The 23,158-nt window shown below is 33.0% G+C and overlaps 2 protein-coding genes across 3 annotated transcripts; one reads left to right on the top strand and one right to left on the bottom strand.

The window, feature by feature from the left end:
• Positions 1 to 2,989: 2,989 nt before the first annotated feature.
• Positions 2,990 to 13,992, bottom strand: LOC128189680 (nonsense-mediated mRNA decay factor SMG8-like). Of its 2 annotated transcripts, XM_052861379.1 has the most exons (23): positions 13,905 to 13,992; positions 12,931 to 13,051; positions 12,669 to 12,704; positions 12,316 to 12,438; positions 12,103 to 12,186; positions 11,766 to 11,833; positions 10,955 to 11,123; positions 10,712 to 10,800; positions 10,231 to 10,364; positions 9,977 to 9,994; positions 8,401 to 8,603; positions 8,142 to 8,281; positions 7,940 to 8,027; positions 7,558 to 7,713; positions 7,152 to 7,292; positions 6,549 to 6,771; positions 5,848 to 6,297; positions 5,470 to 5,628; positions 5,096 to 5,233; positions 4,610 to 4,731; positions 4,440 to 4,501; positions 3,948 to 4,127; positions 2,990 to 3,190 (listed from the first exon to the last, which is right to left on the bottom strand). In XM_052861379.1, exons 1-23 carry the CDS (start codon positions 13,958 to 13,960, stop codon positions 3,073 to 3,075), a joined length of 3,078 nt encoding a protein of 1,025 aa, XP_052717339.1. In that variant the 5' UTR covers positions 13,961 to 13,992; the 3' UTR covers positions 2,990 to 3,072. The 2 variants fall into 2 exon arrangements, with proteins under 2 accessions (XP_052717339.1, XP_052717340.1); XM_052861380.1 differs by lacking the exon at positions 9,977 to 9,994 and having other exon boundaries at positions 13,905 to 13,960.
• A 1,373-nt stretch (positions 13,993 to 15,365) lies between these two features.
• Positions 15,366 to 21,589, top strand: LOC128190914 (uncharacterized). Its single transcript, XM_052863160.1, has 8 exons — positions 15,366 to 15,442; positions 16,086 to 16,258; positions 16,708 to 16,859; positions 17,410 to 18,628; positions 18,971 to 19,108; positions 19,560 to 19,658; positions 20,120 to 20,211; positions 20,747 to 21,589. The coding sequence occupies exons 1-8, from the start codon at positions 15,390 to 15,392 to the stop codon at positions 21,008 to 21,010; spliced, it is 2,190 nt and encodes a 729-aa protein (XP_052719120.1). The 5' UTR covers positions 15,366 to 15,389; the 3' UTR covers positions 21,011 to 21,589.
• The last annotated feature ends 1,569 nt before the right edge of the window (positions 21,590 to 23,158 follow it).

Here is a 23,158-nt window from a genome sequence, read left to right on the forward strand (position 1 = left end):
TACCCAAAAAAAAATTTGATGAAAAAATCTTGAACACTGTATAACGATTTTCAAGTAAACCAATCGCAATAAAAGAAATAGTGAATTTAAGGTCATAAAGAAGGTCAAGGTTACAAATGTGTGACTGTTTCATGATATCATTCATACGGGACTTAGTTTGAAGTTTTATGAAACTACTTTTAGCAGTGTCTTTGATACAAATCGAAACACTGAGCTAAACGCAGTGTGACGTATAAACAGAAGACAGAAGGACGAAAAACAATCACAACAGTTTCTATTTGCCCAGGCTATATACATGTATATGGCGTGACATATATGATGATATGCTATAACAAAATTTTATTTTATGGATCGTGAAAGTATAATTTCTTAAACATAATTTTGCTGTTCAAAGAAGGGTATACGTGTATATCATTAATTATTTTATACTAACTTTTGTAATATTTATGAAAAAGTGGAAAGTATGTTCTGATTGCAAGTAATACACTGTAGAGTTTAAAAACTTGCGTGAATAAATGCATAATATTATCAAAAACTTGCGTGAATAAAATGTATAATATGAACATCTAATAAATCATATCCAGCAATGCCAATAAGACGTTTTACAATTTTAAAAGAAAAATTATTTATGAAAATTTTAAAAAATCTTCTGTTTGTATTTTTCAAACTTATGGATAAAATCTTTTAAAGAGACGTGTTTTATGGAGAGGAAATATAAGACAATCATTTTATAAAAACAAATTGAATCAAATTGGCGATGTTTTAGAAATATAGATAACTCAAAAGTCCGTCGTCAGTCCGTGAAGTCTGTTGTTTTAAATTTGCTTAAATCGATTAATTGATAGAAATGGTTCACGAAGAATTTGCTTCAAAACGAAATAGTATAATTTAACAATATCAGCATTATAAGTTATGAATATTCAAATAAACAGTCAAACAAGGAGCATTTTTTTTTTTACAAATCCGGATTTCAAAAGAAGTCTAATCCGAAATATCTGACGTTTTCCTGGCTTTTTTTTAACGATTTTGATATTTTACTTTAACGATTTTGATATTTTACATGCAAGTAAAATATCAAATCGTCAAAAAAGCAAAGAAATCGTAAGATATTTCGAACTTAAAGAAAGTCATACAAACGGAGGTTCGATCAGATTCGGTTTGTTATTTCTTTGAATTTTTAAAAAATTTAACGAGATACAATTTTAAAATTCTCTGTAACTATGAAAAAAATCCTTTTTATAGAAAATCAATTAGGTTACCTTTTTAGAGAAAAAATAATTTAATCCTAAATCTCTTCCGATTAACCGGTATTATAAAAGCAAAAAATCAAGTTCGTGATTTATTATGATGTAACTGTTAGGAAATAAGAATTATAAAAGTTGAGCTTCGTCAGATTTTTTTAAAGCAAGAATGGTTTCTATATATTTTTGTGTACATGTATGTGTGGAAAATTTTTAAAAAATCACGTTTTAATTTACATTTTTTTCCTTTTGTGTATAGAATTTCGAAAATTGTTCATTATTTCCGGAATATAATTTGAAGGATATTGTATGCTGTCATGTCCTTTGCTTATTCTAATCTTTTATTGGTTAAAAAAATGTTATAATTAAAAGAAACCTTTAGAGATACCTCAACTTTACATAGCCATTAATTATATTTGTAGCTCCAAATCGTACATTACGACTTTCAGTTATTTCAAGTCATTTTCAATTTCTTACTAATCAATTTATTTAATGCAGCACATTGTCAAGTTATTCAAACACTGTATAATTTAAGCAACATGAAGTGTATTTTGAAGAATTTTATTTTGTTGCAAAAACTTTGTATTATATTTTTGCATTTAATTCCTGTTTTAAACCTTTTGATTTGATGAATAAGATTAAAATGAAGCGATTTTTTTCAGAAAAATTAAGTACAATGGAATATAATGTTTGTACCCGATTACTTTCCATATTAATATGAAAACGGAAGTTAATGAACATATTTATTTATTGCAGATGACATACATGTATTAACAAAGTTTGTTTCAAATTTCAATCGTTAAATGCCGATTTTAAAATATCAAACGTAATTTATGTAAAAAAAAAAATAATAATAATAACACCTTGGCTCATTAAAAATTCCTTCAAATCGCAGACACCTGACGTTAATATTTTTCTCATAATAAAAGTTAGTTATATAGATACCCATCATTACGTACAGAGTATTTATTTAATATATAACGTCAGGTGCCTGTGCTTCAAATCTAACCAAAAAAAAAGTAACAATCACATATGATATACATATTCCCGTCACACAATTTGTTTTTCGCACGTGCTATCCGAAGTACAAATGTAATTTCGTGCGGGATTTTCTTCGAAATCTTTTTGTAAAACATTTATTTCTTCAGTATCATAGACCAATGGATTGAGAAATCTCATTATTGACTAGTCATATTGATTTGATTAAACTGCCTCATGCAAGTTCAGAGACAATTTATGTAGAATTTGAAGATCATATACTTTTTTTGTATTTAGGAAAAAAACTCTTGTTCAAGTGGAGAATGGACAAACGAAGGAGAATGTAGTTGAGATTTTTGAGATGACTGATCATTGCTCATCATGCATCTTCAAATCTGAAACTATTTTTGTCGAAAAATAATTGAATTATGTCAACAGGCAACTTAACTATGTAGAAATGCACATACTGATGCCAACATGCATAATTATATTCTGTGGAAAAATGCAACTTATGATATCAATTGACATGTAAGATACCTGGTGATTCTTGATTTGTTTTTGTTTTTTCCTCCTTTTCTTCATTCCATTTAAAATCAATGAAAAAAGTATGTTACATGGAAGTTTGTGAGAGTTAGTCTGACGAAACCACGAAACCAACATAGTTCCGAAATTACGTCGCGTAAACTGAAATTCGTTTTCAAGCCTAACTCAGTTTGGTTTGACTCATCTAACCATATTTCCTGCTAAAAAAATTCAGCACAAACTAATACTATTAGAGTCGACTTTTATTGGATCATAAAACAAACACACAATACAAATATTTGCTGATAACATAAGCATTGCGCTGGGTGAGTCATGGGTTCTTGTTGAGATCCCTGTAACTAAACACTCCCTTTAGCATTCTACAGAACTGTAAGTGTTGAGAGTCTGTGGGCATGGTGTAGGGTCCGTGGTCACCCATGTAGATATGTCTGAGCAACTCGTTAAGGCACATCCAACTGAATCCATTCCTTCATAGCGACGATAAAATCTTAGATTATCAAAAGACCTAAAGTTCATGTTTTTGAGGTTCAAAGGTGCATTTTGTGATAAAATATTACATTTTATAATAAAATTTGGGTCAAAATCATATGCCAAAGTAAGATACAAAAGCCTTCACTTTAGTGGTAGCCGGCTGTTCCGATAGATATTTTCGCTTTTATTTCACATTTTTAGACATTCTGCACCAAATAAAAGCTAATTATATACTTTTTGGAACCTCAAGAGGGTGTCAGGATAGATCTCAGATGATCGTATTGCTATTTTCCATTACTAGAGCTACATGAAAGCCAAATTTTACTAGATTAAAAATCATAAAAGGCATTTATAAGTGGTCCGTTTCCCCTGCAACTCCCCAAGCACATAAGGAAAGGCTTTATTAAAGTTCTAGATTGTGTTCTAATACATTGTGGACTGGAATTTTAGTAAGTGAACCAAGATAAGTTAGACTTAGAAGTTATAAATCCATACATAAATATTATCTGTGTACAGAATGTAATACCAGTATAAACTATGCTTAATATAGCCTTACACTCTAGTATGGTCAAGTCACGTTGCCTATTTTTGAAGAAAAAAAATCATCTTGATTTTACCATTGGCCGAAGGCAAATATTTTTGACAGAGTTACATACACGTATTACTGTAAGTGGAAAGTTACTAATACTTGTACTGATATACATAAAAGGATACGGCATTCGTACAACCCACACTGACCCTGCCGGCAGCTCTACAGGGTTTTCTGTGCCCAGGGAGAAAACAGGGCAGGGTGGGGCTGAGGGCTGGATGTGAGGATCCAAGGTCACCGTCACTGGTCCCTCGGGGGTACACACATACAGCCTCATCAGCTGGGCCACATAACCCTTAGTGCTTCTGCAAATACATAATGAAGAGCTCTGTTTCATATTTTCAGTTCATCAACATGAAATACTAGTAGATCAGAGGGGAATTTAATCATGTGACATCATAGGGGAAATAGGGTTTGATATTTTGAAGGAAACTTTAAAACATTTCGATGATGCAGAATATCACATTTCATTCCCATCTCTACAAAAACGCAAGTTTTACATGTCTTAGTATTTTCCCTAAAGAATTATAATTTATACATAACTTTTCTAAATAATATTCATGTACCCATGAATGAAAAAATATAAACCAACCAATTTCTAACCAGTAAAAACTCACCGGCACTGAGGACAGGGGCAATACAATGGCATATCTAGACTGACTAGCTTTGTAGCATTATCCTGAAAATAATCAAATAAATATCAAGACATCATTTCAAACAAGCTGATTTTTTGCATCATATCAGTAAAAACATCAACTAGAGCAGAGAAAGGCGAACATTTACTGACCTTGACTGTGCTGGAACTAGAGACCTTGATGACTTTCTCTGGACCGCTACAGAAAAACCTGTGACCCCTGGGACACTCGTACTCATCACCCAGGTAAATTCTCAAGTTCACCTCTCCCACTTCTGCAAAGCAAATTTATATAAAGTATAGTGATCTTATTTCAATGGTAAAGTGTTGCATCTGGTAGGAAGGTAAAAACCAATTCCATTCACTAATCAAAATCAATAATTATGAATTTTATTTTAAAAGATGGTAAAAAACGAATTATAGATGTATACATATTCATATGCTGCTTTCTGTATGAGTATGATGTGCAATTGGATTATGAATTAATTCTTGTCACATATTAAATAAAATGGATTCCAGCATACATTTTCATGTACTACATGGAAAAATAATAGAAATGACCCATATTGTTACTGGATATTACGGTACAGGACTGAGAGTTTGTCATTATTGGGTAGACCTGCTAAAAATCTTTGCTACCTTTACTACTTTTTTTCTGCTTCCCTTTGCGGGAGGTTGTTTCCCCTATGGACGGCCACTTGTCTTTCTCAGCCTTCACTGTGATATCCCAGGGCAGAAGGAAGTTACTGCCATGCAGGAATCCTGGTAAATCCAGTCCTAAAGATTACAACATATTCAATCTGCTTATTAGTGAACACAAAGATTTATCACAATGATTCTCTACTTCCTTTGTACAACAATATTCAATAACTTAAAAATGCTTGTTCGTAATTTAATTTGTAATTATATTGTGTATTTATAGAAGACATAATACAATATAAACTGAATTATGAGGGAATCTCTCCTTTCTATTCAGACCCACTCAATAGTACCGTAATAATAATTTTTATCACCTGCAGAGTGGTTGTACATGGTTGACTTTCCCAAACAACAGATGTTCCAGGAGGGGAACCTGGGTAGCAGATGTGGAGGGGACTCGGAGTGGATCATTCCATACAGGTACTCTGTGGTGGAGTGTTGCCTCATAGTGCCTGCTTCATCAAGCTCCACCACTGACAAAAAGTGGAGAAAATGCTAGGCTATTAATATACCCTACAGAGATGTCTCTTTTTAAATTTTCAACTGTCTCAGTACAAAAATGTAAATCAATTTAAACTTTCATACAATAGCAAACAGTCCAAAAATGCATCTTTATTTCATTTTGACCCAACATTTGCATAATACAGTTAACAAAACATGAATATGCATAAAGTTTTTCTTTCATTTAGTACCCTTTTTAAGAACTGATTTTTCAAGAGGAACTTCATCTTTGTGTGGAATCTCCACATCAGCCTTTTGTGAATTAATCATGATTTCTGGCTCTATCCTCTGAGAACTCAGATCCTGTTTAGGTGAGCTGGGCATCATGTCCACTTCCTGTTTAGGTGACCCTACTTCCTGCTTGTGTGGCTCTTCTTCCTGTTTTAAAGCTTCAGTTTCTTCCTGTTTGTGCCCACTTCCTTCTTCCTTGTCAGGACTGTGCTCCTCCTCTTCCAGTTGATCCTCATCCTCCTCTTCCACTACATCTACACTGTGCCCAGCCTCTATTGGTCCGTCTGAACCTTCTTCGTGTTCATCCGTCTCTGGTCCGTGGTCACTTTGGTGGCTTGTGTAGTGTTCTGTGGTGCTTATCACACTGTGGTGGTCATGGTGCGGTAGATACTCACTTCCTCCTGACTGACCTGTACAAGATAAACATGGGAGATAGATGTGTACAAGTTATAACAAGAAAATCTTCAATACTGTGTGTCTCATATCAAACCAGTTTCTTAATTTGAACAAAAGTCAGAATAAAGAAGTAATTACATATGCTACATGTGCTGGTAACTTGACAAATTTCAAAATATACAGGAATTTTAGGGAAATATGTTCCTTTTTTTCAAATTTTGTATGTACATAAATCTAAACATACTCTAAACAAACAATACTTTACCTAAACTCAGTGCAAGACTGAGGCTTCCCATCCCCGTGACAATATCATGTTTCAGTGTGTCCTTCTGGGTGGTGTTCTCTCCCCTTTCTTCCATGCTGGGTACCCTCCCTATTTGACTAGCCTTCACATCAGAAGTGCTGGGTTTAAACACCAGGAGATCCAAGTGTTCCAGCTCCCCACAACAAGTCGGCTCCAAAGAGTTGTAGAAATCAAAGTTAGCATACTGAAAAAATAATATTATGTTGGTTCATGGGTTCAGCAAATTTTAAAACTTAAGTACATGTTTTTTCGAGACTTTTTCAAAAAGTTTTACTCAGAAACAAAACAATTCACAGAATACCCAGCAACATGTAATGTGTTTACAGTATATGTAACATGTTTACAGTAAATGTAATGTATTTACAGTATATGTAACATTTACAGTAAATGTAATTTGTCTACAGTCTATGTAATATGTTTACAGTAAATTTAATGTATATTAATGTATATGTAACATGTTTACAGTACATGTAATGTTTACAGTATATGTAACATGTTTACAGTAAATGTAATGTGTTTACAGTAAAAATATAATATCATTACAATAATACTCTATAGTCCTACCTTATGATCAAATGGGTCCTCTTTGTCTGCCTGCTTTCTGCCACAGTTACAGGAAGCTTTAGTCTTTAATTGACTCGAGTGAGGCATGATGGGTAGATGGCAGTTTGCATCCGTTTCTGGGTCATCTGGCAATCTGTGAAGCTATGTGTATAGGAGTAAAATTCATATAAATATAATGATGAACACACACAAAAAATCTGCAAGTAAAAATTTGAAATATTCTAACCAGAAAAATCTTCTAATATCATTTGTCTTGAAAGCGTAAAAAAGATCAACAATTTTTTAAAGCCAAACTTAAGATATTTTCAATGGCATCTGCAGACTATTCATCTAAATTCATATCATTTTTTTCAGAATAAAAGAGAAAACTTATTTCAACCTTTGAATAACTGTAGTTCTGACTTACAGGGTTAACACAGTGATTTGACAAGATGCTGACTTCCTCACACAGTTGTCGGCCATTTCTCCAGAACTTCTCACAGGACTGTTCCAGCTGTTTCAGGTACTTCTCACAAGCTGGTCCCCGGGCAAACTGGTGAAACACCCTCTGAGCCTGGGCTAGCTGAGAATGATAATTTTTTATAATTAAATGAAAATTCCTTAAATGCATTAAAAAATTTGTTTGTACATGCATGGAAGAAAATGTAAGACTTTTCAAATCTACCTTTATATTTAATAATATAAAAATCTACTGGAAAAAACAGTAATATGTTATAAATACATCAAGAATCTTATTAATCTTGAACTCAATTTACTGTTTAAAAGAATATTACAAGAATAAAACTTACCTTTGACAAGTGAAAATTTGTGACATAATGAGTGGGCAGATTTTCTTGGTATGCAGCTTCCGCAAGGGGGAGAACTTTGTTACAGCGACTGGTGAAAAACAAATCAATGCAGTCAGACATTGCCAGACAATGTCAACAAATTCAAATCAATAAGCAGGAAATAAAACCATAATGTTGGTTATCCTCATGACTACAATCTTACTTCTCAGAAAATCTGATGTCTGTTTCCAGAAGGGACTTCAGGGTATTTAGGTGAGCCTGGGCTTTCCCGTCAATTACATCCCCAAAATAGAACTGATAGAGCTTGCTGGCCACCACAAACCAGGTCTGTGCTGATACATTCTGATTACCAAATAATGAAAGAAATCAGCTTTACAAGTTGACTTACACTCATATTTACTTCTTAAAAAACATACAGATGGATATTTATATTCCAAGTCTTCTTTGGACCATGGACAAACCTCAAATAATGAAGGAACTGGATTTCTGCCAACATTGTCATCAAAGCCTCTTCCTAGGGCCATCTCAATGTGTTGCCATAGAAACTCCTTAAAGCTGTTGCCTCCCTTTGAGCGCGCAGTGGTGGATGATGACCTAGATTCAGACGGTCCGTTGCCCTGGTTCACCTTTCTGTTACTTTGATAGCTCCGACTTCTCGGGGAATCTGAATTATTGAGAAAAGAGTTGCATGTCATTTGGATTAACATGATGTATAATTCAATAACATACTCAAAAAACGTTAATGAAATCAACTTTTGCTAAGTAGGTACTGGTATATCCCAGCATTAGTGGAGAACCCTTACTCAATTTGATTCAAAAAAAATTTCTACTTTTAAGATATCCTTACCTAATTACTAACCTTTTTTTTCTACTACCTCATTGAAGCATACTCTACTTTTTAAAAATTATACTGGTGTACATCATGCTAAGAGTGAGAGAGCGGTTGAAAGGGAAAAAAAGGGCTTATTGCAGTTTCATTAATATTTGTTGGCATCAAATAATTTTTGTGGACTAAGTGAAAATCAGGTTTCAGGTTACGCATGTTGAAGCAAATGAAATTATCAATACAATAAATTATGTAAGTAGAAACAGAACTTTAATAAACATTTAATTTCCTAGATCAGCTCAATTATGATACCCATGAAAATAAGCATTCAACAAATGTTGGTGAAACCACAGTAACTTTTCCATTTGTCAATTTCAAATGAAAGCAATCTACTCTACTACATTTGTAAAAACAAGCTTATGTGAGCACAAAATTCACAGAATAGAGGGTTGCCTATTGCCCTCTACTTTTGTCAAAACAATTCATAACTACGAAAAAGTAAACTAGGAAATTCAAAATGTTTAGAATTGAATTGATAATCCACTTAATTCAATGAGTTTGCAGATAATATATCCCCTGGAAAATAACTACATACAAAATAATCCAATTGGTCAAAGGAACTGCTGTTACACTTTTGCATGAAGTATTTGCTAAATTTCTACTTGTAAATGTTATAACTAAAAAATAAATTCAAAGAACATAACTACATGCTATTTTTGTATATGTATATTCAGTTCTGATTCTTTCCCTTCATTGATTTAGTGAGCAATGAACAAGGTAATTGAACTGAATCTATAGCAATTTAACAAAGGTAACATTTCTATTCTCATTACATGATAAAAATCAGATATAACCTTAATAATCAAATTGAACAACAGCAAAATGATAATTTGTTTCATGCACACAACAATCAGTTTAGGAACATGGGTGCTTATTATTGCCGCTGCCTCAAAATTAGGCAAAATTAACAGAAAATGAAAGGCTACATTTATCCATGAAAAAAATCTCGTCACCGAGTCAAACAAAAAATACTCTCTCTCTCTCTCTCTCTCTCTCTCTCTCTCGTAAACTGTAACTGTACCATCAGTGGGGTAATTTTATACAATCAATGCAAATGAAAACAATACCTAATACAATTTTTTTATCATCCCAATGAATGAAAAGACAAATATGTGGTCCAACAAAGTTCTGTGCAACAATACAAGATTTACCTGTCTCTCTGACGTTAACTACAATCATACCATACAGCTATTATCATTACTTCAGTTCTTTAATTTTTTTAATTCTCCCTAAACCAAAATTTTTTAAATGTATTCATGCAATTAAGAAATGAATGACTTTCAAGGTTGAATCCATATTCATGTATATTACATATTCTCTCACACTAATTTTGCTAATTTCTCGTCATAATTTTTATGTTTTCTTTTTTATCTCAGTTAAACATTAAACGTTATGTAAATCTTACCAGAATCTTTCACAATTGTGCTGTTCTGTCTCAGCTGTTCCAGATAATAAGCAACAGGGTCAACCACCTCTGACCTTTCAGTGTGGATGTAAACAAACTCCTGATTGGCTGGCACAGCAAATAAGGAATTGTTGCTGCAAAATATTTTTTACAATTAGAACTATGCAAATAGTATTACATGCCTAACTGCCATTAAACCTCAGTTAACCAGCAACCCCTGTAGACTGGTCATTTTGTCTTAAATGGCAGACTACTGATTTAGAGAAGTTTCGCTGAATCCCCAATTTCATTAATTTCTTTTGCCACCCACCTAACCAAAAACAATGATAAAAGCGTAATCTAAAGCATATACCTTTATGTAATCAATATTTCCCTGTTTATCAAATGATAGTGCAAATACTGTTAGTAAAAACACTTTCCACTTTAAACAGAAATCTACATGACATACACATATATATAAAATCAAGGTTAGAGCCTGAACCTGATGTTGGTTATGACCCTGGATTTTCTGAGTATTCTGTATATCTGGTCCTCCATAGCATGTTGTAATCTCTTGATTGGAGACCCTTTCTGGAGTACAAAATCAATAATATAAAAGAGATATTTTGAATGCATGTGTGAATATAATTGCAACAGCTGCTAGATACTGATATTTAATATACAAGATAACAACTGTCTTAAACTTTGAAATCACTATTAAAGCTCATAATTAAATAAAGCATACTGGTGATCTTGACTTTAATCCCAATTCTGAATCTTCAACACTGATGTCAAGAGGATTGGACTCAAACACAAAGAGAACTCGGGGGGAGCAGGGCCGGCCATTGTACGACCAATCCTTGGAGATGGGTAGTCCATGGAGCTGATCTGACACACTGTGTTGTAGCTTCAATCTGAAACATAGAAAACTTTACATGTAATAAATTTCATAATCTGCCATATACTGTGCTGTACCTTCAATCTTAAACAGAAAATATTCAATTCAATAACTTTCAACGAATGTACCACATGTATTCTTCCAAACATGAATCAAAAGACAAAATTATAGATGTTTTACAATTAAAAAATGGACAGCTTTATTATGAATTTATGGCTAGATATATAATTTGTGTCCAAATTGTTTCCAGTAGTTAAATCAAATGTTAGCTAATTTGATGAAAAATATGACAACATTATTGCAAAAGAAACACTTATGTTCGAATCACTGTCAACAATTACAGTCAGTTCAGCTTATTTTGGTTTATTTGTTGTAAACAATGGTATGGGACATACAAAGTACACAAAACATATTTGAAATAATTATACCATAAAAATGAAATGAAATTGGTCAAGCACAAAGTAGGCAGACAACAGATTTAATGGAAGACTCATAAAAATCTATAATGTCTGGATTTTTAAATACATATAAATTTTTTCCTGTATACAGTTATCAAGATGGAGCTTTAATTACAATGATTGATAAAATCACTTAGTTTTTATTTTATTCATTGAAAACCTAGATATGTATCTGGTACATATATTTATATTTAAATTACCTGATGTTGTCCAAAGTTCTGAAGAGCCGAACAAAACTGATATCAAAAGAACTTCCAGGGTGAGACAACTGAAAACATTAACATCAACAGCAATTAATCAGCCATATGATCAAAATGTTACACAAAAGGTGAAACCTAGAAATGGAGAAAATTTGATTTAGGTAAGTCTTGATAATCCTTTCGGATTCAGATTTCTGGAAAAATATGATGGAAAAAATTCCTGATATAAACTGTTATATATTAGATTAAAATTGTAAAATTGTGTGATAATTCAATATCTTACTTAGGGAGCTATTCATTCATATTCATACATGTACTGTATATTCTATCGTATTACCAGTAACAGATGAGAAACTCCAAACATCCATAGAAGTGTTTTAGCTACTCTGTATTCCTCCTTCTGCCAAATGAAGAAAAAATCCTGCAAAAAAAATCAGATCATTAGTTGCATTGTCAAATAGAAAATCTTAAAAAGAAGTAATAGTGTAAAGATGCATACATGTACCACATAAAACTTTACATAGTATCAATATCAATCAGCGACACCTACTTTTGAAGACTTTTCTGAAACAAGTCTCTGACAAAGGGCAGCAACCCTATGAACATCACTTAATGACCGTAGGTGTAAATATATGACTTGACTCTCGGCATCATAGAAACACTCAACATCTCCCTAAAAAATAAAATTGAACCCAATTTTAATTGTTATATGGTCAAACACATATAATATTTTTGAATTTCCTAATTCCCTGAATATTTTTCTGAATCAACCACTAATTGGCTTACACACTTTTGGCTTCTAATTAATAACAAAACATGGAAATTAATGACTACCACATATCTGCAATTGTAGGATAATTTAAGTCAATTAACTAATTTGTATTGCATGAAATCAATTTTTACCTTATTAATGGAATCCTCCACAGACTCAGGTATGCACTGAAAATTTGTCAATAACAAACTGTGTTAATTATTCACTACATATTTTGATCTGTATAAATAAAGATTAATTGAACATGCATTATTGACTAAATGAACTTTAGAGATCTATAATCACAGTTCTAGTAAATATTGTTGTCAAATGAACCATTTAGTTTAAGAACAAAGCAGTGATGTGCACTGTTTTATTATGAAATATTGCATATTTATGCATTTTAATATATACCTTGAAAACATCCCTGTCTAGAATGTGATTAAGAGGTGATGCCTTGGAGGCATTTGTATGGTATGCACTCTTTCCAATCAAAGATATGACGCAGACTTTATTATCTGGATTAGGAACACTCCTAAAAGACAAAAATCAAATGCCATACATGCATCCTAGATCAATACATGTACCTTAGAATTAGATTTCATTTGATTTTTAGATTTCCAAATAGGAATAATTTCCATCAATATTAAAAGAGGACTACATACATTGTATATGATAAGAGTCAATCTTAGCCCAAACAAATAAAACTTTTTAAATGTGTTTTATGTATATTACTGTATATTGTATGAGCACGTGTATGTCATATATTGATATCGCGGTAGTTAAATCATTTTGACGAAAAATCTATCAATGCAGAAATATTTCCAGAAAGTAATGTTATTGGGAGTTTCCTCTATTAAATACCTCAGTGATATTCAGTGTGCCTCTGTTTACTATGTCTAAAAATATCCCGACGTCAAATGTCAATTTTAGCACGTGATACTATACGTAAACAGAAATACTGCAATACCATAGAACCCGCGATATGATATGAAACAAGTATAAGATAGTTTTTCTTTCACATAGAATATGTTCCATTCATATTTGCACTCACTGACAGCATTTGAAACATCCAGACACTATAGATTTGCTTATAATTTCCCTTAGGGCATAACAATTGCTGTGGACTAACACTGTCTAAATAGAAATCAGGATCATATAAGTGTACGTCTTTGAACCTACTTGTAAAAAAACACTCAGTGACTTCGAATTTATTATGAAAATAAAATGAAAAAAAAAAAATTCTGTTACAATCTTCCACAACATGTACAAGAACGAGACCGAACGACTTTGTGTACACAGTAATGTAAGTAATTTTTTTGGGAAAAATTACAAATTTATATTAGCAAATGAATATATATGATTAAAAAAATCATTAACACACTTACAAGGCATCAATGTCGGGTGGGAACGAAAATTTGTCTGTAAAAGTGAAAGCTGACATTTTCTTTTGTATTTTTAGAATGCCGATCCCGAGATAAATAAACAACGGCCAAGAATTATCACTCATAAAGTTAGCATCTGATTTTATATAACGATAAACGTTAACTGACTGATAATGATCAACTTGTAAACTTTTTTTTGAATGCATGTAGAAGATATTTATACAGCGAATAAGAGAATGGTAATTTAAGAAATTAAAGTTAAAAATTCAGAATAGAATATTTTTTGTTATAGTATAAGGAAGGGGAGGCGCAGGCATTAAAATTTGTCATTATTTTGCTCTTTCCCCCTTTAGCTGAAGTAGCCATGTTTACATGTAACGTTTTGATAATGCATGTAGATGTAATGTAGTAAATAGAAATTTTTGAACATGAAAATGATCAACTTACCCTGGAAATTTTAGAAAAATCAGAAGAGAGTCGGTTTAAAAAACAAATTTATTTCGATAATTCATCCCAAAGATTGATTTTGATATTTTAATATTGATATTTTATTTTTTCATTTTTAATGTTCTGAAAAGTTATTATAAGTATTTCATATGCTTTGTCAAAATTTGAAAGTCAAATATTGAGTTATAAGCAAGATATAGAGTTTGACATTCTTTGTTTTGTAAACAAAGCTCGAGCCTTGTTAATGTTTACATATGTGGTTTATTGGTATAGAATTCAAATAAATGTTGCTTTCTTCTGTTGATAATATTATCTATGAACACATTGAATCAGTTTACATTGTTTTGCACGAGTCATATTGTCAAAGAAATGGTAACTCCATACTTTACGTATACATTATTTGTAAACAAATACAAGACTCGAGCTTTGTTTACATAACAATGAATTCTTACCTCTGTATCTCACTTATAACTTCACTTCTAACATTCAAGTTTTGGTCAATTGTTCAAAATGCGCAAGTTAACCATTTACTACATAAAAATTCAAAAATAAATTTTTGATCTAATTAAAATCGTGTCCAGGCCCCTTTAATATACAAAAAAGGAAAGTAATGGATGGGGTGGGGTGGGAGTTAATTGGACACCTACCCTCTTCATCCCATTCAGAAAAGAGATTTTACAAACTTTAACAAACAATAGTATGCTTTACTTTGTGGTTCAAAGGGTTATGAAGTAGCGACCATAACCAAAAATTTTTTTTTCCTGCAATACTCGCTACCTTCATACCCGTATGATTACATTTACACACCAAAAAACACACACAAAAAACCTGGAATCAGTATACAAATACAATGTAGGTAACACTTAGCAAAATAATACAAAAACATATTTTCGAACCAAATACACTGTAAAAGCATTTGTATCCGTTACCATGGCAGTATTAACAACTCTTCACCAAATTTGCGCACTTAACGACTTGACGTCTATTAGAAATAATTTGGACGGTTTAGGACTGAGGGTGCTATCAGATCGATGCAGTAGCATGTACCAAATACGTTATGAAACCCAATCGAATCTGGATTTGCATCAAAGTAGGTAAGAAACTTCAAAGTCTTCCGTAAATAAAATTAAAAATGTGCTATTTCATTAGTTTCATAATTGCTCATTTGTGTAGCGGTAATTACTGTCCATAGTTTTATAAATGAATATTCCTCCACGCTAAGTAAAATGAATTAATAATTGTTCTTGTTGATTTTTGGAATTTTGAGGTATTATATAAATATTTTTTCTTAATAAATTGGATTCAAGAAAACTAATAAAAATCAATGAATAATCGTTAAAATAGTATCACCTCAATCATCTTTGAAGCGGTAAAATGCATATACATGTACATATATGAAAATACTGTTAGTGCATCGTTCAGAATATTTATTCTTTTTAATACGAGATACCTTCATGTTCTGATCATAATCTACAATAGATTTTAGAAAAAAATATATGAATGAATTTGACTGTCTACCTCAAAAACTGTCGTGTGCGAAAATTTCAATTCAAATTTGTTTTAGGTGATTTTAGCGTCAATGCTCTTTTTCGCAAACTTCACGAGACACAATTGGTCGCAACGGCGATATAATACTTTACCTACATTGCTAGATTTAACATAGAAAATTAAAAAATGCGAAGGTAATCAGCATCAGCTTCGTACTCATTTGTTGTTGTTTCTTTAAATTAATTTCAGTGAATTAATACTCAGAAAAATGAGCAACTTGGAAGTGAAGCTGGAGAAACAGGATTCGCGGACGGAGAAGAAGGAGGCATTGTTCCGCCGGATGCCCTCGCTGAGGGACTTGGCAAGTGAATGTAGCAGCGCTGACGTACAGGACGTTATTCTACCGTCTGCCATTGGTCGAGGTAAAGGATCCAGAGGAGTTTATAAAAAACAAATACACATGTAACAAGACGAAACTAGCCTTTGCTTAACCAATTGGCTTCATTTACTTGATTTCTAATATTTATAGCATGAAACCTATTACTTCATATTATATAATATAAAACCAAGTTGTGTGGGTTTTTTGTACATGTTATTGTTATTATTTTGTTTGTTTTTTTTGGGGGGGGGGGGTGCTTTATAAAGAGCAATAAATTAATTTACGGTGGTTGACAGACATATGAATGCAAAATTACAAAACCACTATTCTGATAGAGTATATGTAATACTATGCTTAGTCTATACAATATATTCTTAAAAGTAGAATATCCTTCTTTTTTTCAAATCTCATGTGTGTGCAAGAGTCAACTTTAAAAATATCTGAGAAATTTTTAGTTCCATAAAACCTATTGGCTGTATTTGTGTCTTTAAGGATTGTGCCGGGATGAGCCGCTTACTGACTCTGGGAAGAAGCTCCAGCTGATGAAAATGTTGTGTTTGACCGTGCTCCCCGTTTTAGGGGTGTGGTCCTATAGTGTGTATATGTTGTCTGACACCATCACCATCAGAAGTGAAAATGAAATGGCAAGTACTGACCTATACAGGGTGTTTCATAATATCTGTCCCCACTGCAACCCCAAGTAAAATCTTTAATTCTTAATACATGTATGTCCTGGAAAATAAAACGTTTATCTAGTGAAGAAATTAATAAATTTCCTATTTAAAATAAAAATATAGGACAAGATTAATTTTCCTGTCATGATGACATATATGACGTCATAAATGAGGTGGTAATACATGTATTTCAATGAATCTGTCCAAAGAATTGAGAAACATAGCTTAAAGATGATATTATCTATTGTTGTATATACATATACAATTTAAAAAAAATATTCAATTGTTTGCAATATTTTGCCATTATTTGAATAAATTTATCATGCAATTTTTCTAAAGTCCCACGTTAGTTTGAATCAAACCTAGAACATGTAGCATTTAGAACCATCGAAGTAGTCATTGTATTTTGAACACAGTGCAAAATCCTTTAAGAAGCAATTCACGATGCCGTATATCGAGCCGATTTTTATAATGTGCATTCTAATATATTGTAATACTGTTTTTCTTTTCTGTTTTTCAGACTAGAAAAGCTCTCGAATTTAGCGTGGAGTTAGGTAAACTTGTGCATCATTTACAAAAAGAACGGGACATGAGTGTTTTATATCTGAGTGCATTGAAACCAGAAACAAAAACGTTTCTTTTGACTGAATACATCGAGACAGATCGAGCAATCAATCGTCTGCAAGTCTGGCCCGGGAATTTGGACAAACTTGATAGATTACGTTTCGAAACTAAAACCAACATGATTCAATATTTGGCCAGAAGACGACAAGCCCTGACGCCTTCCGATGGGTTCAACATTCAAGATGAGATCAATTTTTATACGGATATTATTAAGGTGGTTATAAAATGGATGTATGACTCCATCAACGAAACAGAGTTCGCTGTGGTATGGAAACCTCTAGTTGCCTATCAGAAGCTGACAAGTGCCAAAGAAGACGTCGGGGTCGAACGAGCGTTGGGAACGGTATTCTACGCCAATGGAGGGTTCGAATCGCATTCCTTTTTTGAAATGTATAATACCAAAGTTCACAATTTTAGAGCTTATTACAAAACAGCTAAGCTCTATTCAGAGAGAGTGGACATGATCTACGCTAGCACCGTCCAGGAAGTAGGAAACAACCTTACAGAAATTATTGACCAGTTTCGATTTGACATACAACACCACGTGGAGGGGAGCAATGCTAGCGCCTTTGCTGATTTGGCCAAGGCCCGGCATTGGTTTGATAACATGACGATTTATCTGGACGCCCTTCTGAACATCCAGCAGGATTTAGGTTCTGAGATTTTGGCCATCTTGGACACTGTGGTTGAAAATGTGACCAGTAATCTTACGATCAGTGCGGCGTTCCTCGTGATCGTCATTCTCATGTGTCCGTTCGTGATCTGGACGACGGAAAACCTTACCAGTAGCATCCAGAAGTATGCTCTCACGCTGGTTGACAAAACAAGAGAACTGACTCGAGAAAAAAGACGTATTGATTCTCTCCTTTACCAGCTAGTACCTAAGCCAGTTGCAGAACAACTGAAACAGAGCAAAACCATCGAAGCCCAATACTTCAAATCGGCCACAATTCTTTTCTCGGACGTATTTAAGTTTAACAACATTATGGACGAATTCAAAGCTGGGGATGTCGTTGAGCTCTTGAATGAGCTTTATTATATCATAGATAGTATCATCGACACATACGATATATACAAAGTCAACGCTACCAATGACGCATACATGGTAGCATCAGGTAATGCATCTTAAACCTATAACGATATTAACGGTTTTCACTTATATGATGAAAACATTAGTACAAGTCAATATAGGGTAAAATAGAATGAATCTACATATCGATCGAGAGAGAGAGAGAGAGAGAGAGAGAGAGAGATTTTTTTAAAAAAATTATATAATATCGTACTCTGAAATTTCCTGATTCTCATTTGTTTAAACTTTCGTCATTAAATTGCACTTAAAACAAGACAAGTTGTCTTTCATAGGCTCAAATAATTCATGCCCGGGGTGAATGTCCTTGTTTGGTTTTATTGCAAGATAATTCCGTATTGAAAACATGTCTTTGAAAATTCAATTGCAGGCTTACCAAACAGAAAAAATGACATGCACGCGCGGGACATCGCCATGTTTGCCCTGAATCTTCTGACTGTTATCAATCAAACAAGGTTTAGTACTTGTAATGACAAGATGATACAGCTCAGAATTGGAATCAACACAGGTAAAAGATGGGGGCTTTCGGTTTGTTTTAATAGAAGGCGTCAATGACTTAATGCCTTCCCAGTCAGGATAGTGTTAAGAATTTTGTCATATAAAGTTTGTACTAATATCGAGAGGACAGAACCATTAAGAATCAGTAAAATAAGAACTCTTTGCCTTCTATGTTGTCTACAGCAATAAGCTGTAAATTATTCATAGTCATATAATTCTGAAATTGATACGCTTCCGGGGCAGATCATATGTTACATTATATTATTTTAAAATCTAATTCCGATATCAAAACTGACCAAAGAAAGCTGTCCGTTAAATACTACTACTAGAGTACCATATCGGCTTTAGATTTTTTAACATCAAACATCGTCCGAAGAAGTCTGTCGACTGCAATAAATGATTTCTTTGTTGACAAACGCCACACATACTGAACTTTCCTTTTGTTTGTTTTTTTTTTCTAGGTCCTTGCATGGCTGGTATAGTGGGGTCCATCTTGCCAAGATACGGAGTCTTTGGAGAAACCTTGGATATCGCGTACATAATGAAGTCCAGTTGTCACCGTGAGAATTGGGAACAATTTCGTTCTTTCCTAACTACTCTTTAGTGAACTTGTTCAGGCTTTTTATAACCATTCTTTTAACTTCATCATTTCTAATTAACTTAATATATTTTAGCTGCAGGTCTGTAGCTCCTGATATGAAAAAAAAATCGGCTGGACTTGATGACTCCTAGGTCGTCCATCCGAATTTTTCAGACCGGGAGCTACAGAACTACAGCTAAACATATTTAAACTTTTGATAAACATTTATACCGATTACTGCATAAAACACCAACAGACCAAAAAAGAAATTGAGAGATTCTTGACATATTTGATAATATTAATTCTTGATGACATTTGTCAAAAATAAAATTTATCCCACAAAAGGACGGCCATTGCTTAAGTTTTTGTCAAATATGGCATCGTCAAATTAGTATAATAGATTTCGCCAATAATATTTCCCCGACACTTTCATTGTTTCAGCAAACAAGATTCACATCACCCAATCAACATGCAAAGCACTGGAGTCAACGGGAAAGTTCATCATGAAGAAACGCGGGACTATTAGCGCAATGGTGAGAAATTTATAAATTTAAATAACTGGACTAGCCTGGTCGTTAATTTCCGCATCATTCCAATAAAACCTTGACACAATTCACGAAGGAAGTAGTTGACACTTTTTTTTCTAGGCAATATACTGATTTTCTTTAATGACAGTCATAACCGGCATATGTTTAATCTGTCACAATATTATGCCAGAAGATCGGAAGATTAGAATGCTGTCATCAAATGAAACTTTAAAAGCATTCATTTGGTCTAGCTCTTCCTGCATATTTGTGTGTGCAAATATATGAATGACAGTTAAGAAGGCTGATGAATGGTGAAAAAAACTTACCAATAAGATCTGCCTTAAAAATTTTCAAAATATGAAAGTTTTGACCATAAACAATAATTTAGTAAAGAAAAATCCATATATTTTAGCTTTGAGGTTCTAACATTATCTATATCTTTAAATGCATAGCTCTTTATCTCGAGAAGATTCATAAAGTCTAAAAATGGCAACGACCAGCCAGTACGTGTTTTAGACTAGTGCTCTGTCTTTATTTGTAGAATAAGGGTGACGTCACTGCGTACTGGTTGGTAGGAATGGTAGAAGATGGACACACGGCTCCAGGAAAAGATGACGAGTATAACTTCTGTGTGGACAACATTTCCGAGGACATGCCCGGAGAAATAGCCCCCATTGATCACTACAAACGAGGCCTGGCGATGCCCATCGTCAAAATGCCGGAAATTATCATACCAAGCAAAAAGGACATGCCACAAGAGAAGCAGCCGCCAACTACAGGGGTCAAGGACATTCGAAATGATTAACTGATGCTGAGATGAGGACACTTCAAAACACATATTTTAATGCTTTGTTGTGTTTTTTTAAATATAAGATCTGTAGCTCTACGGGAAAATTCGGGTTGACATGTTAGAGCTCAGTGCCTCGCATGAAAAACTTAACAATTTAAAGCGCGCAAAAATTTGCGCTGGACAGCGTGTTAAAAGAAAGTCTGAGACAAAATTAAGTTGTCAGTAGTTTATTGTCTGAAAAATTTAATTGTTATTATTATTTCCACAGAATTGATGTGACAATAAGGTTAATCCGTTCAAAACTAGCGCAAGTTTTTGAGCTTCTAAATTGCAATTTTTAGCACTGTATAGCTCAACGGTTGCCCATTCTCTGACCGGAGCTATATTCTTGCCATATATAGTGATGAAATTGTTTTTGTAAATTTCGATGATAGACGATAGGAAGTGTTACAAACATTTCGAATTTGACTTTTACAGAAAAATATACAACGTGTGTTGATAGGTTATTGACTGAGTATGAGTTTACATGTGGGCAACGTAATTATTAATTTTTTTAACTTATAACTATAGTAATAAAAAAAAGGAATCATGGTCTATTCATATTGGGTTTTTTTATGAATGACTTGTGGGTAAACATCTGAATTTAAAACAGCTCTATTTACTTATAATTAATATTCAAATTAGCTTAGAACGAAATATGATTAATAATTGATTAACACTGTCAACAACTTTCTATACAATGTATTTACTATAGATCAATACATATTTGTTTAAGCTTCAAATTTATCCTAACGTACTGATTTATCGTCTGATCCAATTGTACTTTGTTTAGTCCTGGTGAAATTATATGAATGAATAACTGTGTGAAGTGCTTCCGTATGTATAATAGTTAGAATCAGAAAGCCTCTGTTTTTCCCTCTAACCCTCACAGAATCGCCAGAACCCCGTTTCTTCGTCTTAATGTTAGACTATTTAGAACTAGTACATACGAACAAAACGTTATTTATAATGTAATATATAGCAACTGACAATCATTAATTAAGGTGTGTAATAGCTTGTATACGTAATCTCAGATTTTTTTCCCAAAAGAGCAGCATTTTTTCACAGGAGGTTGCTATTAACAGCATGCTTGATCAAATTGAGGAATTGAAGAAAATTCAAAACCCGGAAATCATCGATGATATTCACCTTTAATATCTGAGATTAATTTCAGTTTTATTTCTTCCTGCCTTGAAAAATGGTGCCGCATTTGGCGACAAGAAACCATGCAAAAACCATTGAAATTGAAACCGATCGCTGTCGAATTCTGCTCTAGTTATTAGATGTTGGCAGTAAGAACTGACAGCTTCCAGTTTTAATTACATCGCGCGGAAATAATCTTTTCATTTGCCTGTTTGAACTTGACAAAACATAATACTATGTCTTTATTCATTTATTCATTCTTTATTTGCACAAGGCATACATCTTATGGCATATAATTGTTACAGATACATGTATTTAAAATGCAATGTTTACATATATAAAGTACATTGACAATGTAAATTTAACATTTTTTTACTAATAGGTGAAAAAAACCAGAGTATTTTTCTTAATCATCATAAGTTTTTAAAGCAAGGTGGAGGTACTTCCCATAATTTCACAGTTCTTTAAAATTTTGAACACTTTGATTATAAAAAAAATTGTATACAGAAAGTTTTTTCCAATGATACTTAATAGATACCCACTTATTACTTTGGAGTAATGAAAATTTGCCTTAACTGTAAAATTGTTGCTATTGTTCACAAATTCATGGATAAAACAGGTTTAAAATGTGTAAAATTTAAGATGTGTCCAAATGTTTGCATTGGACAACAGTTATTTGTATAACTGCATGCATCACTGTATGATTGTATTTATCTATCTATACTTAGTTATCCTACTGTATGCATTAATAATATTTCTAATACTTCAAATATTACGTTAGATTTAGAATTTTATCACTTTATAAACACTTTATAAGTTTTTAAAAGTAGGTATGACTACTATCGTTACTTGCGGAGAGGAATTAACTAGTAAGTTGAGACCTGTTTTCCCTCCATTCAATTAAATATGCTCAAACCAATCGCGAAGTCTGCTCTGGTTTCTATATGATGACAGTTAGATCCAACAACATCCAGTTGACAC

Source organism: Crassostrea angulata, chromosome 6 (assembly GCF_025612915.1).
Source record: "Crassostrea angulata isolate pt1a10 chromosome 6, ASM2561291v2, whole genome shotgun sequence".
NCBI classification, from domain to species: domain Eukaryota; kingdom Metazoa; phylum Mollusca; class Bivalvia; order Ostreida; family Ostreidae; genus Magallana; species Magallana angulata.

Bases quoted from the DNA above. Each gene is read 5' to 3' on its own strand.
- LOC128189680 (XM_052861379.1), bottom strand. From the start codon at position 13,960: ATGTCAGCTTTCACTTTTACAGACAAATTTTCGTTCCCACCCGACATT. The intron at 7,293-7,557 runs GTAAGTCAGAAC...CTATACACATAG, and splicing joins CAAATCACTGTGTTAACCCT to CTTCACAGATTGCCAGATGA. The intron at 4,732-5,095 runs GTAGCAAAGATT...TTTGCTTTGCAG, and splicing joins GCAGAAAAAAAGTAGTAAAG to AAGTGGGAGAGGTGAACTTG.
- LOC128190914 (XM_052863160.1), top strand. From the start codon at position 15,390: ATGTACCAAATACGTTATGAAACCCAATCGAATCTGGATTTGCATCAA. The intron at 16,860-17,409 runs GCAAGTACTGAC...TCTGTTTTTCAG, and splicing joins TCAGAAGTGAAAATGAAATG to ACTAGAAAAGCTCTCGAATT. The intron at 20,212-20,746 runs GTGAGAAATTTA...CTTTATTTGTAG, and splicing joins GCGGGACTATTAGCGCAATG to AATAAGGGTGACGTCACTGC.